General features: G+C 36.7%; 1 protein-coding gene across 1 annotated transcript in view; it reads right to left on the bottom strand.

Annotated features, from left to right (window-relative positions):
- LOC107531619 (regulating synaptic membrane exocytosis protein 1-like) overlaps nt 1-17,258 on the bottom strand; it is a 197,725-nt gene that overhangs the window by 119,911 nt on the left and 60,556 nt on the right. The window contains exon 2 of the mRNA XM_087817474.1: nt 7,103-7,183. Coding sequence (XP_087673600.1) covers nt 7,103-7,183 — 81 coding nt within the window. The remainder of the gene's footprint in view (nt 1-7,102; nt 7,184-17,258) is intronic.

The following is a 17,258-nucleotide window of genomic DNA, read 5'->3' as shown; positions in this document are numbered from 1 at the left end:
AGTTACAGCAGAAATAGGGGCTTTGTAAGATTTGTGAACTGGCATTGAATGATTTGCGTAAAACAGCAAATCACATTTTAAAAAAATGAAGACTTGCAAAAACCACACAATTTTTTAAAATTCTGACACTTCCTAATTGTAACCATAAATTGGAAATGTCAGCATTCCTAGTGTTATCTATTTTTAAGTTACTGTCTGTACTTACTTAATTCTAAAAGATAAAAACATATATTTTTACTTGGATCTTTTCTTTTTTCTATTATTCCTGCTCAATATGATCCCTACCACAGGTGATAATAAATCTATATTGAACAACACCTCTTATTGTTGGACGAAGACAAATGTTAAACTTAACAAAAAAATAAAACTAATAGCAATTTTGAAATAAACATGTGCCTAAAAATAGTATAGAAAAGGCTGCTTGTCTCTGAATAATATCCTCATTCATAATCAAATATATGGCTAAAAGAGCCTTTGCCTATGAAAACATGTTCACTTTCTTCTTGGCTGAATTTTACTCAGTAAATGAGACATCTTTCAAAAAGGAGCAATTTTTTTGTCTAGTATATTTTTTTAAATTTACTTCTTCTAGTGTATTCAAACACCTACAAGATTATTAAATCTTATATCTTAACAGAAAATCAGAGTAAAAAAATCACAAAAAATTATTTTAAATGGCAAAATCTAATGTTTCAATTTTTACTTACTTTTACTTTTCATAATTTTCCCCTTCTATATTTAAAGTTCTATACAATTACCTAGAGTAATACAACTGAGATTTCTAAAAATTTTACTTACATATGCCACTGAAGAAACATTTGTGTACACAGTAAGTTGCGTAATACTTTGTGGGAAAACATACCTGCACATTAGGTATTCAGTGAACAGAAGACCTATTAAGCATATTAAAGATTTACACACGTGACTTGGACTCTCCTCCCTTCATTATGCACCAAAGCTCCTCTTATCTTTAGTTGCTTCCAAAACTTCATGACCACCTTCCACTTGCTCCATCTCTATTGCCACCAGCAGAGTCCAAGCCACCGTAATGTTTTGCCTAAACCATTTGCCTCACTACATTGGATTACGATTCCCCCTTCTTTGAACTGCTTCAAGGGCTTCTTAATGGTCTTGCATAAAATCCAAAGGCCAGAAAGGATTCTACGATGGAGCCCTTGTTTACCTCATCAGCCCTGTCCATTGCTCTCCTCCTCCTCACTCTTTTCTGACCTTCTTTTAGTTCCCCACACAGCTTACATTGGTTTTCCTATAAAGACCACTGCACATACCATCCTGCCTGGTATCTCCTTTTGATGGCTCTTTACAAGGCCCAGTTCTCATCTTTCAAGTCTTTCCTTAATGTCACCTCTTCTCAGAGCCTTACTTAAGCATGCTCTATAAACAGCTTCCCCTGAATAGTTTTCTATCACTGCACTCAGTTTAGGTCCTTGGATTAAATTTATTTCTAATAATGTCACCTTCCACAGTATTATAAATATTATTTGTATAAACACAGTTTTTCCTTGCTTATATATTCTTTTTTGGATTTTCACTTTCGAATGTCAAATTTACCAGTTCTAGTGTGACCTACCATTCCAGTTTTCCCAGGACTAAGGGGGGGTTCCCAGGACATGGGATTGTCAGTATTAAAACATATAAAGTTCCAAGAAAACTGAGACAAATTTGTTCTTGCATGATATTGCAGAATTTACTTAATTTCTTCCTCTGCTCTTTAAGTACTGGTGAGACCCTTTATACTGCCTTTTACACTCTTTCCTTCTAACTCTATACCTCCCTATGATATTTCATTTGTCTTAATGGTTTTTATCACAAAGTAATTGCTCACAAGTTAGTATATCTCATCTAAGTTTCTCCTGAGTTTAAGATATAGCCAACTGTCTCTAGATATTTTAACTGGCCACTAACACACAAGTCTAATGCTAAATTTAAACTTTTTTTTTAATTGGGGTGACACTGGTTAACAAAATTTTACAGGTTTCAGGAGCACAATTCTACAGCACATCATCTGTACACTGTATTGTGTGTTCATCACCCCAAGTCAAGTGTCGGTCCATCACCATTTATCCCCTATACCCTCCTCCACCTCCACCCACCCATCCCCCAACAATCACCACACTGTTGTCCTTGTCCATGAGTTTTCTCTTTTTTTTCTTTTTTGCTCAATCCCTCCATTCCCCTCACCCAGAGCCCCCACTTCCCACATCTGTCAGCCTGCAATTTGTTCATTAGATTTCACATATGAGTGAAATCATGGTACTTGTCTTTCTCTGACTGGTTTATATCATTTAGCATAATGCTAGTACCTAAATTAATTCTCTTAATTTTATCACATCCATTTAATCTCTTGAGCTAAAGTGAGTTATTTCTTCTCTTCTTTCCTCTATTATCACATCTAATGAATCACAATACTCTAATTATACCACCTGCAAGACTTTCTCACATCTGCCCGGCCTCCTACCTCTCCGACCTGTTCCCACTAACATCCATGACTGAGACTGATGAGTAGACAACTGTTTCTGACTTTAAAGTCCAAGGTCACTTTGAAAAACACAAACCCAACAATGTTAAGCCAAATTTCAAAATACAGTAGTCAAAGTCAAGTCACGTGTTGCTTCTTTTCTCCAAATTCCACGTGTCCTGTTCTTGGGGGATTCTGATGCAGTATTTCCACTTCCCGTCTCCTTTCTTCCCCTTTCTCTTTCACACTCTACACCCATTCTCATCCCCCAAACCCACATGAACTCCCACCCCACACATAACGCCCCCCCCCCCACACACACACACACACACGCTCACAGGCCCCAGCCTTGAGTACACAGTTTAAATGACACCAGCACAACCTGATATTTTGGGCCCCAGGGCAACTGTTCTCTCCTTCTGGAACTCTGTATCCCAAACCTGCCTACCTCCTGAACTATTCATACTTTAAATTTCATATTAATTATTGAAAGGTCTATAAATGCTTCCCTGACCACACCAACCTCAAACAGAATACATCATTGTCTCTTTTTCTAATATACTTCCAGCATTGCACTTATCAAGTAGTATTATAACGTATCTGATTATATGACTCCTGCCCCCAACTTGAGAGGGGACCTGTATGATGGGAATTCTCTTTTATTTGTCCATGCAGAGTAGACCTCAGGAATAGCAGGCACAAGACTCCACTTGTTGAACTCCACTAATATTTTTGATATATTTATTACTTTAAGTGATGACGACTTATACAGCATGCTTAAAATATGACTGAGAGACATTTTCATAACTAAAAATAACCTTTGGATGTTTTATATACACAGTTATCAAAAATATAAATTATATTGACATGTGTATCCGTCAACCTAGACTTGCAAAATAGAATGTACCAAGTAACACAAGTACAGTCACCCTACCGCTCGCTCGCTCTCTACTCAGTCAATTGTGTCAAAGAAGGCAGGTGCAATCATAGTCTCTTTTTCTGACTTCTCCTTTCCTCCTCACACCCATAGTATTTTCACCCACTTATACAGGGGTAGACAGAAGTAGGTTTACAGTCGCAAGTACATGAAACACATTTTATTCTTGTTTACTTATTATTATATTTTTTATTTGTTATAACTGTAAGCCTATTTTTGCCCATCCTTGTATATTAAAACTGCTATGACAAATGTCCCCCTTGACCTCTGATGGCAAAACCCAAAAGTCATTTTAATCTCTGAAATTATTTATTGATTTTCTGCTGAGTGTGATACTATTGGGAGTTCAGGTCCCCTTAGGTCCCACTGCTACCTTGGCTTCCGGTTCTCCCACTTCTTTAACCATTAGTTCTCATTTGAGCTGTGGGATCATCTTCCTTTACCCATTCCTTAAGCATCGTTTTTACCTAGGATTCTCTCTGGTATTTTTTTTCTAAGTATACTTCCTTTGGTGATGTCATCTACTTTTGCAGTTAACTGAGAGCTTCAGATTCATACACCCAACTACTGCTTGGACTTATACCCTTGAATAAAGGACAGGTGCCAGAAAGCCATCCTACCAAAATCTGAACTCCTCACTGCCCACCTCTCCCTGGGTCTGTTTTGATTCCCTTATTCTGCCTCTCAGGTGATGTTTCTTAATCACCCAAGCCATTGATACAACAGTCCCCCCAAACATTTTCCTTACAAACCATATTAAGTGGACAATCAAGCACCGCCCATTTGCCTTCTTACTCAGCTCTTGAAATGTTACCTTCTCATATTCTCTGCTGCTCCTACAGGTTCTGACCTTATTATATTTCTCTGGACTATTACAATAGTCTATTAACTGATTTGCTTATCTCTAGTTTCGTCCACATCACATTCATACACCATTTTTCCATCTCCACCAAAGTAAAGTAATACGTGTTATATATTCACACATATACATAGAATAAAAATCTGACTAAGCCACTCTCTTAATTAAAACTTATTACTACAATCTTATAACTAAATGTAGTATTTATTTACATTTTGACCCAGTTATCATATACAGAAATCTAAACTTATCCTACCAATACCAATCTGAGATGCATTCTTATATTTTCTAATCTATTCCATTCAAAAATAAAAACAAGCAAAAAACTAGCCCCTATTGATTTTCAGACCCATGAAAAGGTTATGACTTACAAATTTAAAACAATGAGCTAAAGCTGGAGCTCATGCTTAAGCACCCCCACCTTCAACTTATTGTTGCCTTTTCATATCAAACTAGAAGGCACATATGTGGCATACCCACTCTCTAAAAGGAATCAGTAGAAATGAGGAATGAGTTGTAAATTTTAAATTCTTCAAGTCACATAAAGAGAGGCTTACTATTTTTGTTGGAAAAGTATAATGAGCAAAGGGATTGTCAGAAAGGAGAATCCAAAGACACTCTTTACTCTCAGCCAGGAAAGTTCCACCAAGTAAAAGGTAAGTTACAACAGATTTCCACAACTATAAGTCCATGGAAAATAAAAATAAAAAAATAAGAAAAAAATTCTAAAGTCTTGTTGGGAGGGATGACAATTTAAAATGTTTTGGGGTTTTTTGGGGGTTTGTTTTTTTTTAATTTTTAATTTTTATTTTTGTTTAAAATATTACAGATGTCCCTTTTTCTCCCCAGTGATTCCACTCCTAGGAATGTATCCTAAGAATCCTGAAACACTAATCAGAAAGAATATATATACCCCGATGTTCATAGCAGCACAGTTTACAGTAGCTAAGATCTGGAAACAGCCCAAGTGCCCATCAGTAGATGAGTGGATAAAAAGCTGTGGGACATTTACGCCATGGAATACTACGAAGCTGTAAAGAAGAAGAATCTTGTACCCTTTGTGACAGTATGGATGGACCTAGAGAAAATTATGCTAAGTGAAATAAGCCAGGCAGAGAAAGACAAACATCACATGATCTCGCTTATACGTGGAAACTAAAATGTTTTTTTGAATGAGTGGGACCAATTTAAATGGAACCTCAATAAGTGGAATATTTTGAAATAAATGTGAATTCCTCAAAATACTTTCCCAGAAATTGTTTTAATCCTGATGTAAGTAAAATATTTTCTATGACCTAGAGCATAAGATAGAAAGTGAGGATCACAAGTTTTCCACCATCAGGAAAATGGCTTGAAGTAAGAAGATTTATAGAAAAAAATGGCAAAATCATTAAGAGTACTTTAAGTTTTGCATTTTTTTTTCAATGTAATTACATATCATTTTTACTATGGTTAAATCAAAATTATTTTTATTCCTTAAAGAATACTGATTAAAAGTAGAATGCTATTCAGTGATATTCAAGTATACTTATTGAGATAAAATCTAAAACCTTTGATGGAGCCTCTTAAAATTTACTTAATAAGATGTTATATCCTAAAGTGTAAATAATTTTAAATTATTTGTGACTGTATATAATATACAAAATATAAGCATTTAAATGTTTAATTTCAGCCTTCTATTTAATTTCTAGTGTTAGTAAATATTACTTGTCATAGCAAAAATGTTACAAAAATTTAGATTTTTTTTCTCATAGCTTTTTTACAATTTTATCATTTTATTTTGGTTTTGTTTCAAAGCATTTTCAGATAGCTAAAGAAATTTATTTAAAAATAACTGCCCGGCCAGGCGTGGCTCGGTCGGTGGTTGAGCATCGACCTAGGATCCAGGAGATCACAGTTTGATTCCTGGTCAGGGCACATGCCCGGGCTGTGGGCTCGATCCCCAGTCAGGGGCATGCAGGAGGCAGCTGATCAATGACTTTCTCATCATTGATGTTTCTATCTCTCTCTCACCCTCTCTCCCTTCCTCTCTCTGAAATCAGTAAAGATATATTTAAAAAAATAACAACTCTTAGGACACATTTCTTCAAAGGCTTTTGCTAAAAACCTAGGAAGGAGGCATTTCCCCAGTAGTAACTACTAGGTTATAATAGTTATGCCAAGAGTACTGCTGCTGCTGCTGCTGCATTTTAAAGGAATGTTTAATTTTTCTTACCAGAAGATTGAATATATCCTGCCACTATGCAGAATTTTAAAGGTCTTTACATTTTATCTCATCAAAATCTGCATTCAAAACCCAGAGTTTACTTAGTTTCTTCTCTACTTCCTGCTTTCCCCTTTGGTTGGTGTTTAACTGTTCATTAGTATCTACACTTGAGGTTGCAATAATAAAAATAAAACTAGATGAGCAATCCGCTCTTTCAGGCTGTCCATTACCTTTAAACAACTGGTGTGAAGGTGGGTAATGGACTGCCTACGCATTTCCCTTATCCACCGGCCTCTCTACTTTCCTGGAGTCTTAGTCTCCAGCCCACATACATTCCAAATCCAAAAGGTATAGAATTTCTGCCACCCTAAAGTCCCCCCAAAATGTGTCCCTTTTCTCTAGTTTTATGCTTCTAATATGGCATTAGAAACATCACTTAACAAAGATACTTAATACAGAGCTAGTGTTTACAGATAATTTTATCTAATTCAATAGTAGCCTTTTTATTACACATACACCAGAGTATCTATGCCCACATGCAATGTGAATTAATAAATTCTGTAACCAGAGATCTGTGTAAAAGACCACATTTTCAGTCAATAAAACCAATGCCATACTCACGGTGAAGGTTGGTGGGGCTGGTTTTCAGCATTTCTTGGTGTTTTGCAGGCAGCAGGCTTCGCCATGTCCCTGACAACACACCTGGGGCGCATGATAGACAGCACAATGTACTATTAATTATAAAAAGGGTAGAACAAATCTGGAAATTAAACATGGTACTAAAAACACAGTCTAGGGAAAAATCTTTGCAAGCCCCTTAAATATTAAACTGGAGGCCCTGGAAAAGTCCTTAATGCTGGAAATCCTTGACTTGGGCTTCCAAGAGCTCTATTATGCCTGAACAAAATCCTAGCTAGCTTCTGTATTTGACTTCCCTTTTAGCACCAATAAAATGATGGTCAGCAGCTCTCCCCATAAAAGAAAGGCTACTAAAAGCTATGGCATCACCATATGAAGACATCTGAAAGCTTTAAAAATAGAAACAGCTGTTGTGTTGATATGTTAAAACAGTAGCAGGATTTTCTGTAACTTTGGCTATTTTACTAAAAGATATGGGCTCCTGTTTCATACCATTCATCACAACACAGGTCTTTCTCTAATGAAAAAAGAGATCTGAGAGGCCTCTAGGCAGCCTCATGTTCAAAATCCCCTTCAAGCCAAGGAATGAGGAAGAGTTAGAAGAAAATAATTCATATATAAAGTATGTGTGTGCGTGTGTGTGTAAAATAAATAGAGAATATACATCCACAATGTGAAAAAGCAGTAAAAGGTCTTTGTGTCTTAAGACCTCCATCACAGGATAATAAATGCAGAGGGTGGACGGTACCACAGAGCTCCAAAGCAGCAGGGGGGCACACTCTTATCCTCACGTCAACAGGGCTTACAGAGCATTGGAGAGATTCACTGGCAGAAATCGGAAAACACCCCCATCTGAGGCTGTACCTGGATAGCTCAGATATTCCTTCACCTCAGAAGCTTTAAAACAAACATTGCTTTAAATAGGGAAGCCTTGGTTATAAAGCTGAGAGCCCCCACATCTTCAACGTGGCTAAATGGAAACACCTCTTGGGACCCAGGATTCTCAAACATACATCTGGTTCTTAACTTTCCCAGAGGTTTCTTGGAGGTCTGACTACACTACTTATATTTAGGGCCAGTCATGTTATTCCAGAAGCAGATTACTGGTGAGGTAGTGGCAGATAAACTTGTCCAAGAGCTAAAAGCTGCATGGCTAAATTCTCCACTTCTGAAAGAAATGATACAGGAAAACATGGACACGACGCACAGGAACGTGCACACACACACACTGCCCATTCCAAACAAGGTCAAGTAAGACTTAAAAATCGGTATGCAATGTGATGAAAAAGAAAACGGCTATTTCAAAGCCTGGACACACGTCCCTCCTGGGGTAAAATGAAAGAAAAAAAAAAACAGTGACTTGTCAAGAGCTAATGCTAAACTCTTAACAGAATGACCAAGAGACGTGAGTCAAGAACATCTACAAGAACCACAAGACCTTCAGTTTTGTTCCAGTTTCATGGGAGGAGAGGGCCACCCTGGCTGCAGGGCTAAGAGAACATTCAAGGAGGCAGTTCGTAGGGAGAAGTAGTATCCTAGGATTACTGAACTCTGAAATTTTAATCTAACTTATACAAATTACAATGCCCAGGAAGTTAAATTTCACAGCACTGGAAAATCTTTAGCAATTCTCACCCAACTAAAAATAGAACATACAGCATGTTTAATCTAAATGTACTGGATTGTAAAAATACCAGAAATATCACCCACTTCGGAAAAGTTTTTGAAGAACTATATCTGTAAGAAACCATATGCAACCTTCTATCTTAGTTCATTTGTTTTCCCCATAAAGTTTCAGGTATTTAATAACAAAGCTTTGAAATAAACCTTCTACTTAATTAGTTTTCCTTAAATATGCTTGTAAGCAATTCTTTTCTAATTAATGTGGAATATCAGCCAGTATTAGGGTAGATTTCTAAGCAAAACATTATTTTGAGTGAAGGACTATGTCTCTGGAAGAAAACTCTCATCTAATCTCAAGTATCCAGGTTTTGGTTTAAAATTACAATAGGTGACATACTGTTTCTGTCTACACATACTATATAGAAATCTTTCAAGTGAAAACTTTATTTAAATTTCTGAATTCTAAAGTTCTATTAGATAATTAAAATAAACACATACTCAAAAGCAATATATTTAGATTTAATTTATATATACTTAACTTAAAATATATTTATTTAAATTAATTAATCTGCTTTAATTAATTTTTAAAAGCAGAAAAACAACATATTTTTCATACTAACATATATCCTGACCACAGAACTAAAGTGATATAGCTAGCAACTGACTCTGAGTTTTTAGGGGGGGAAACTATTTGTTCCAGATTGTTAATTGTTCAACCAATTTAAGGGAGCTCTAAAATATGGTAATATATATTCTAATATATTTTCCTACATTTTCTAATGTTCTTTTTAGCTGAAATTTCTTCTAGATATAAGAAAGCCAGACACTTAGATACATAGATATATAAAGAAACATAATATACTCATAAGATTTTTGTTACCCTGCGTGCGTAGATTAACACATCTCTAAAATTATAATTGATTGTTGTTCCTGGCATATCACAGTTTGAAAGAATAAAATGTAGTAGTTTTGACAGTTCTAATGTATAGAAATTGTTTAGCCCCGGCACTTTCCATTATTTCCCATGCATTAAAGTTATTATAGTAAGATAGGCCCCACATACTCTAAGAAACACAACAATGATATTTCAGCATGTTGTGGCCATTAAGGATCTTTCCCTACGTTTGATTTATTCCTTCAGCCAGACAGGAGGCCACAAGCAACGCCGCAGTGCTGGCTTCCCAGACTTGCTATGGGTTGAGAGACTAGGAGTTAAGGGTTTTAACCTCTTACACTTTGTAAAGGTTTTAATTACTCAGGGACTTACCAGACTTGTACTCTTAGCAGTCTTCCAACTGCATGTGAGCATTCCCTCATCACTGAGGCATCACTGAAGATTTATGCAAATGAGACATTCTGCAACCACCTCGGGGAACGATCCTGTCTCCGCCCTCGGCGCTGCTGGGTTTTATGAATGACTGCAATCAATGCGATGAATGGCTGCCAACTGCCCACTCAGCCACTTCCACTCTTCCCTGCACTCACACACAGGAGAAGCTAGCATTGCCACAGCCTGCCAATGAGGCTATGGTAAGGCTTTCATCTCTCCAAACAGGAACTAAGTGTGCTTCCAGATACAGTATGTAAATTAAAAATCCTAAAGGCCTCCCCAAAATTACAATTTACATAATTACTTTCCTCTCTTTTGAGTTTCCATTTTTGTGCCTGCAATCACTATGAGCCCCACCTTCTGCTGGCTCCCTCACCTGCAAAAAAAGAAAAACTCTCACTATTTTATGAAACTTTATCTCAATTTGAACTTTATCAAAATTGTTTTCTCCTTCATGACTAATGCCAGGAAACTAGATACTGTACATTAAAGCTGCCAAATAGATTGTGGCAGGTTTACATTTTTTTCTCAATCTTTTGGTTTTAGAATTTTACCAGGTTTCCCCTATCATCAGTGGAGACAATTACATCCAAATAGTGCTAGGAAAAAAAGCTTACTCCCAAATGTTACTGTACTAGTCTGCATTTGTCATAAGAGACCTTAGGGGCAGCTAAAGCAACATCAGATTAAAAGAATGAAACATTTTTCAAATATATAATCTTCTGACTTGCTGATCACTGATTAAAAATACACAGAAACAAGAAAAAATAGACAAGAAGAGACCTCACCGGGGCTGAGGCCCACCATTTTATTCTAAACCTCAGATTCAATGTTTCAAACCCCTCTGCCACACGTTATAAGCCAAAAGTACCTAAAATACATGCAAAAGTCTTATCTCCAGCTCGATCCCCTCGTAACTCCAGACATCCAACTGCCTCCTCAATGTTTTCACTTGGATTTCTAATGGACCACTCAAAATCAACGTTTCCAAAATGGAATTCTTCATCTGCCCCCCACTTCCAGCAGCCATCTCCATCTTGGCTGAATTGCAAATTTCTTTTGCTGTTCAGCCTAAAAACATTCCATCATTATAAAGTATTTCCTGCCATGAATACTTGAAAAATGAACAAAAAGTAGTAATAATCAATCATGAAGTTACAGAGTCCAGTATCTCCAGATATGTTTCAATACCTTTGATTTCATGATATAGGTACATTGTTGAAACTATTCAAATAATCCCAGATAACTGAGGATTCTTTAAATATTGTTCTAGTATCACAAGACAGTATTCTCCAAGTGTAACGGCAGAACAGTGGTGAAAGCAGGGTGTCACATTGGTTCAATCAGAAATGGAGAGTAACTGTAAGGCCAATGGGAATTCTGCAAAATGCAAAATGCGAGGCAGGTCATCAGGTATAAATAAAGAGTTTATTTAAGAAAAAGAACCATGAAAGCTAAAAGGATTTTTTAAATTCATTTGCAAGACAAATATAATACAATTGACACAAAGCTCCTCAAATATATTTTTCAAAGGAAATTTTCAAAAGTGATCTTCTCATTTCCATTTATAAATACTAAAAGAGAAAAGGCTGAAAGTATTAATTTAAAATATTAGTTCTTTTAAATTGCATATTCATGCCATTTCACAGTGAATAAATGAGTACGGTGACTATTACCCATAAGATGAAGATGGAACAGTGAAAATTCTACACCCAAAGGAGAAAGTGGACTTTGGTATTTTGAAAGCCAGATGTGCTAATCACAAATCACCAGGGCCTGCCATACCTCCGATGTGCATTTTGGAATCCTCAGAGGCTACCTAAGACTAATTATTATTTTAAAAATGCATTGAGGACAGGAGAAGTAGGTTCCTAATTACAAGAAAAGAGAAGCCAGCTGGCTATTTTTCACAGTGAATGATAAGCCCTGCTGAACCTCCCCTAAAGAAGCCAGGGAGTTATTCACAAAACCAGGCAAAATAAAGGTGATGCATGATCAAGATTCACTACAGAGATTAATGGGTGATTTTAAATTGTGGAAAAACAAATTTTTCAGGTTGATAAGAAAGAAAATAATAGGTAAGATGTGGAGTCCCTGGTCTTTTGGATTGTTCACATCTGCCCCGCTTACCATCCCTTACGTCTCCGGAATGCTAACAGGCTTGGTTCGAAAAGGCTCTATGATCTCGCTTATACGTGAAATATAAAGAACTTAATAAACAGATGAACAGAATAGATTCAATGACATGGAAGCATAGATGAGACTGATGAATGTCAGAGAGATGGAGGAGGGCGGGTGGGGGGAGGGGGAGAGAGTAACCAAAGAATTTATATGCACATATGCACAACCCAAGGACAGGGACAATGGTGGGGAGAGGGACTGGGGAGGGGAGTGGGACGGGATGAAACGGGTCACTGGGGAGAAAAAGGGACATCTGTAATATTTTAAAATTAAATTTAAAAAAAAACAACGAAGAAAAGGCTCTAGCATTACTCCAACATTTCAGCGATAGGACCAATCAACCTCTTCTTATCCAAGCTACTATTTTCTGTTAGCACAACTAGCTTCTTTCACCATTCACCAATTCTTGATATATTTAACATGCCTAAGGATTTATATCTTCTACCATCCCCCACACACTGTCCCTTTAACATTTTGCTACTTACTAACCTGTATGCATTCTCCAAAAGCCACCAGCTGCCTGCAAAACACAGCACAGCTTTAGCAAAATCAAGAAGACCAAAAAGTTCCTGCCACTAAACCTGCAAAAGAGAACTTCTGTTCATCCCATAGAGGATGAAATATCTATCTAGTAAAAGGTAAGACATTTCCAGAGGGAGGAAGCAATCAATACAGTCAGTGCAGCAGAGGCATCAAATAAGATGAGGCCTGAAATCACGGTGTGAACTCTCCAGGAGTAAAAAGAGAAGGGGTTCAGGAGGAGCTGCAGTGGGGGGGTGGGAAAAGCGTGATGTGAAAACAGGGACAGAGAATGCAGACAACTGCTGCAAATGTGGACAAAAGCTGGATTGAGAAAAGAGGAGTGATGAAGGGAAGATGGTTTTTTAATACTTAGAGCACAATTCCAGGTGAGGGAATTAGCCCTGGGAAAAAAAGTTAAAGGTTCGGGGAGGGAGGAGAGAGGAGAAGGGCAGGGAGGAGGGCAAAGCTAATGGGATTAAGAAAAAACCCCAAAACTCACAGACACAGACAACGGCATGGTGATTACCAGAGGGAGAGGGTTGAGGGGGGCGGTAGAAGAGAGTATAGGGGGGATAAATGGTGACGGAAGGAGACTTGACTTGGGGTGGGGAACACACAGTACAATATATAGATGATGTGTCATAGAACTGTACACCTGAAACCTATATAATTTTATTAACCAATGTCACCCCAATAAATTCAATAAAAAAGGAGGAAAAAAAGCAATTGAGGAAAACAAGATAAATTTCAAGAAATGTAAACGTATTTAGACATAAAAACTATACAATCACAAAACAGAAAAATAAAAGTGAATAGTATCAGCTAAGATTTCTAGTGCCCACAGTGAGCCAGGAGCTGTGCTAAAAACCCTACATGCCTTTAGTCATGGCATCTGCTCATATGTCCTATATTGCACTTGGTGCTACTTAAGTTACAATTTTATTTGTGAAATACTACAATATCTTCTTAGAAACACAATTCATCATTTTAAAAATGGTATCGATGAAACACTGTTTTCAGCAAATAAATTATTTCATTTTCATTCAAGTTTTAGCAAGAAGCACACAATTATAATTGAATATTTCCAGTTTAAACACCTCACATCCCCTTGCCACATTTCACTGTTGTAGAATAATAATAGATAGTTGTTAGATAATGATTACCTACAGTATAAATATCCAGGGTACAAAATGTAATTTGGTAGTAGAGAGGGATGAATGGTATCTGTAAAGATTATCGACAGAGCTTTTTAACAACTAACAATTTTTCTGCTTTTTATTTGTAACACAAAACCACAGCTCTTTGAGTAATGATTTTAGGGTAGTTTTATGTATCTAAATAAGCTTTTTCTCCACAAGCATTCTCTCTCCTTTCTCATCGGGGAGCCCGACAGCTAAATAAATATCTACTAGAGATCCATAATAGTTCCTTGGTGGGATTTAAGTGAATTTTAAATAGATAAAATAAAATGGGAAAATGGAACATAGAAAAGCATTAATGAAATTTCAGACATTGCTTTCAATTAATTGTAACTATTTTCTCAATTCACCTGCCTAGAAAATGACAGAAAAACTACAGCCAATCAGATATGAAAATATATTGTATGTGGATTACTATATGTGCATAAATATTAAAATAGCATACAAGAATCATACACTATTCATTTTTTAATTATAAATGAGGTATCTGTTTTATCAAGAGGTCACAATGCTTCTTTTACCTAAAATATGACAAGAGAATGAAACCAAGTCATTTTGACACTTTAATGGAAACTTTAATACCTGAATATGATCACTTCTTTGTTTTAATTTTTTGTGTATTTGGAGAAAAAAATATCATAAATAAATTTTTTTATCCCCTTCATTCAAACTGATTAAAATATGTACAGATAATTAGAAATATACTGATGAAAGATATGACATTTGGAAAGAGTCCAATAAACAGGACTTCCTTCCCACTGACAAAGGTAAAAATTGTCCAAGCCCTCTACTCTCTCTTGATTTGATAAGACTGTCTTTCTTGTGCCCTCAAATGGGCTGCTGGTTCCTGAATTGTCATTTCCAGACTTCACCTCCCATACCTATCAGATCTTAAGTCTGTATCTACCTTAAATCTCTACCAAATGAGCTTGAACAGACCAAAATACTGAACTCAATATTCCTCCCCCTCTCAAACTTAAACACCTCTCAAATTCTACATAGTAGTCAAGTAAACCTTCCCCTTACTAATATTCACAATCTTGATGCCACTATGACCTCTCACTCTCCTTAATGGCCAGTAAGTCATTGAGTCCTTTGGCTGTTCCTTTGAAGGGTCTTAAAATTGCCCTTATTTATGTCTACTATTTCCAAATTCATTTTCTCTCTTGAATGAATTACTCAAGTATTCTTCCTCAACCTCCAATTTCCCTGATTCACAGATTCTACAAAAAGGCTTCACATTCTCCACCATATCAAATACAAACACTAGTTTCAAGCTCTCCCATTCCAGGATATTTCGACAAATTCCCTTACGAATCTCTCCCTCTTAATTCATAAAGTAGCCCATTTTCCAAGTCAGGCAAATATCTCTCAAATTGTTACAACATCATTTTCATCTCCATTCCATATGCCATTTTTCTTATTTTAAATTATCTGCCTCTTTTCCCCTCTCCATTAATTTTTAGTCCTTTCAAAATCCAACTCAAATGTACTAAACTCCAGGAGGCTTTCTAGGCTAAGGACTCTCATTAATCCTTCACCAGTATCTTCTGAAAAATTGGTCCTTATATAGACATGAGAGACTTTGTTTAACAGCTGCAGCTCAAGTACCAGGAAGAAGTTCACGACATGTCTGCTTTGGAAATAAGACATGAAAGAGAAGCATGTTCCAAAGCCCTGACTGGGAAGCCCTGATAATATGGATGTCTTTGTGGTCAATGAATAAATACAGGACACCTGCTCTGTGCCATGTCCCATGCTAAGTGCTATGATCACAACCTAAAAGTCAGCCAGTTCATCAACACTAGTAGTAATAATAACTTACATTTATTGAGCATTTGTTACACATGGACTTTTTTAAGCTCTTTATATGCATTGACTCATTTGATCCTCAAGAAAACTCCATTTGGTAGGCAGGTTAAATAACCATTTGATGTAGCATTTACAAAGCCCTGTTCTGTGTAAATTTATTTCCTTGAAATTGCTTAAATTATTCCTTAATATAAAAAATTAACTAACTTCAAACACAGATAAAAACAATAAGATTAAGTGTAGGACTCTAAATTAATGATCCAATAAAAACTGCCTCTTTCCCCCCAAAAAAATGTTAAAGTATATTTATTTTGAAGAATAAAATTCTAGTCTATTATACTTTTATTGTATGTGTATACTGCCATGTCACTTAGTATTTTCAAAGGTAATAAAATAATTCAAATTACATTATCATATATAACTAATGTTTGCCTTGCTCTTCAGCACCACTTCCAGAATTCCAGCTAGTCAATCAGGTCTGGGCTTTACTTCTTATTTACAAATCCATGGATGTAGGAAAACATTCTGGGTCTCCAAATTTGAAGGCAGAAATTTGTCACATCTTCTATCCAAGTCATTATCTCCTTCTATAGCATTTATGCTTCTGGTGTAAGAAAACCTAAAGCCACAAAGAACTCGCCAGCCTTGAGACAGCTAATTCTATTGTTAAAGATTTCAGACTACTGCAATATTCTTTTTTTTTTTTTAATATGTCTTTATTGATTTCAGAGAGAGAGAGGGAGAGAGAGAAACATCAATGATGAGAGAGTCATTGATCTGCTGCCTCCTGCACACCCCGACTCACAACCCGGGCATGTGCCCTGACAGGGAATTGAACCGCAATCTCCTGGATCCTACGTCAGTGCTCAACTGCTGAGCCACACTGGCCGGGCAGGAATAGTCTTTTAAAATGTTTACTGAAATCTGCCTCTACGTAACTTCCACACATAGGTCCTAATTCAGCCCTTGAAAAGCTGTATGAAACAAATGGGCTGACTTTTAAAGAGACCATCTTTCCATATATTCAAAGTCAGTGGTCCTGTGTCCCCTTCAGCCTCTCTTCACTTCTCTTGCTCACCGGTCCCTCCGTCACCTCTCATTAAGCATCTGTTCCAGAGACCTGCCCACTCTAACTACACTTCTTTGGATTAACATCTCTCTTAAAAGTTGACTCCCTTTGTATACAATGTTTTCATTCTAGGTCCACAGGAAGGAACACACATTCAAATTTTATAACTCTCTCTAATATCCAGGTCATATAAAAAGGCCAACTGACAGAAGTGATAGGGGAAATTGTCCAAATGTGGCTTCCAAACCTAATCGTATATCAGAATCATCTAAAGGGGTTTTTAAAGGGACAAATTCCTTGCATCCCAGCCCAGACCTACACAAAGCTGGATTGTGGGCCCATGGGGTTTTCATATGATTAGCTCCTCAGGGTGATTCTAACATGTCCAGGCAGGTGTTTGGG

The sequence above is a fragment of the Miniopterus natalensis genome, chromosome 5, assembly GCF_054644295.1.
Source record: "Miniopterus natalensis isolate mMinNat1 chromosome 5, mMinNat1.hap1, whole genome shotgun sequence".
NCBI lineage: Eukaryota > Metazoa > Chordata > Mammalia > Chiroptera > Miniopteridae > Miniopterus > Miniopterus natalensis.
The sequence above is the reverse complement of the archived record's forward strand: the minus strand, read 5'-3'. Positions and strand labels throughout refer to the sequence as shown.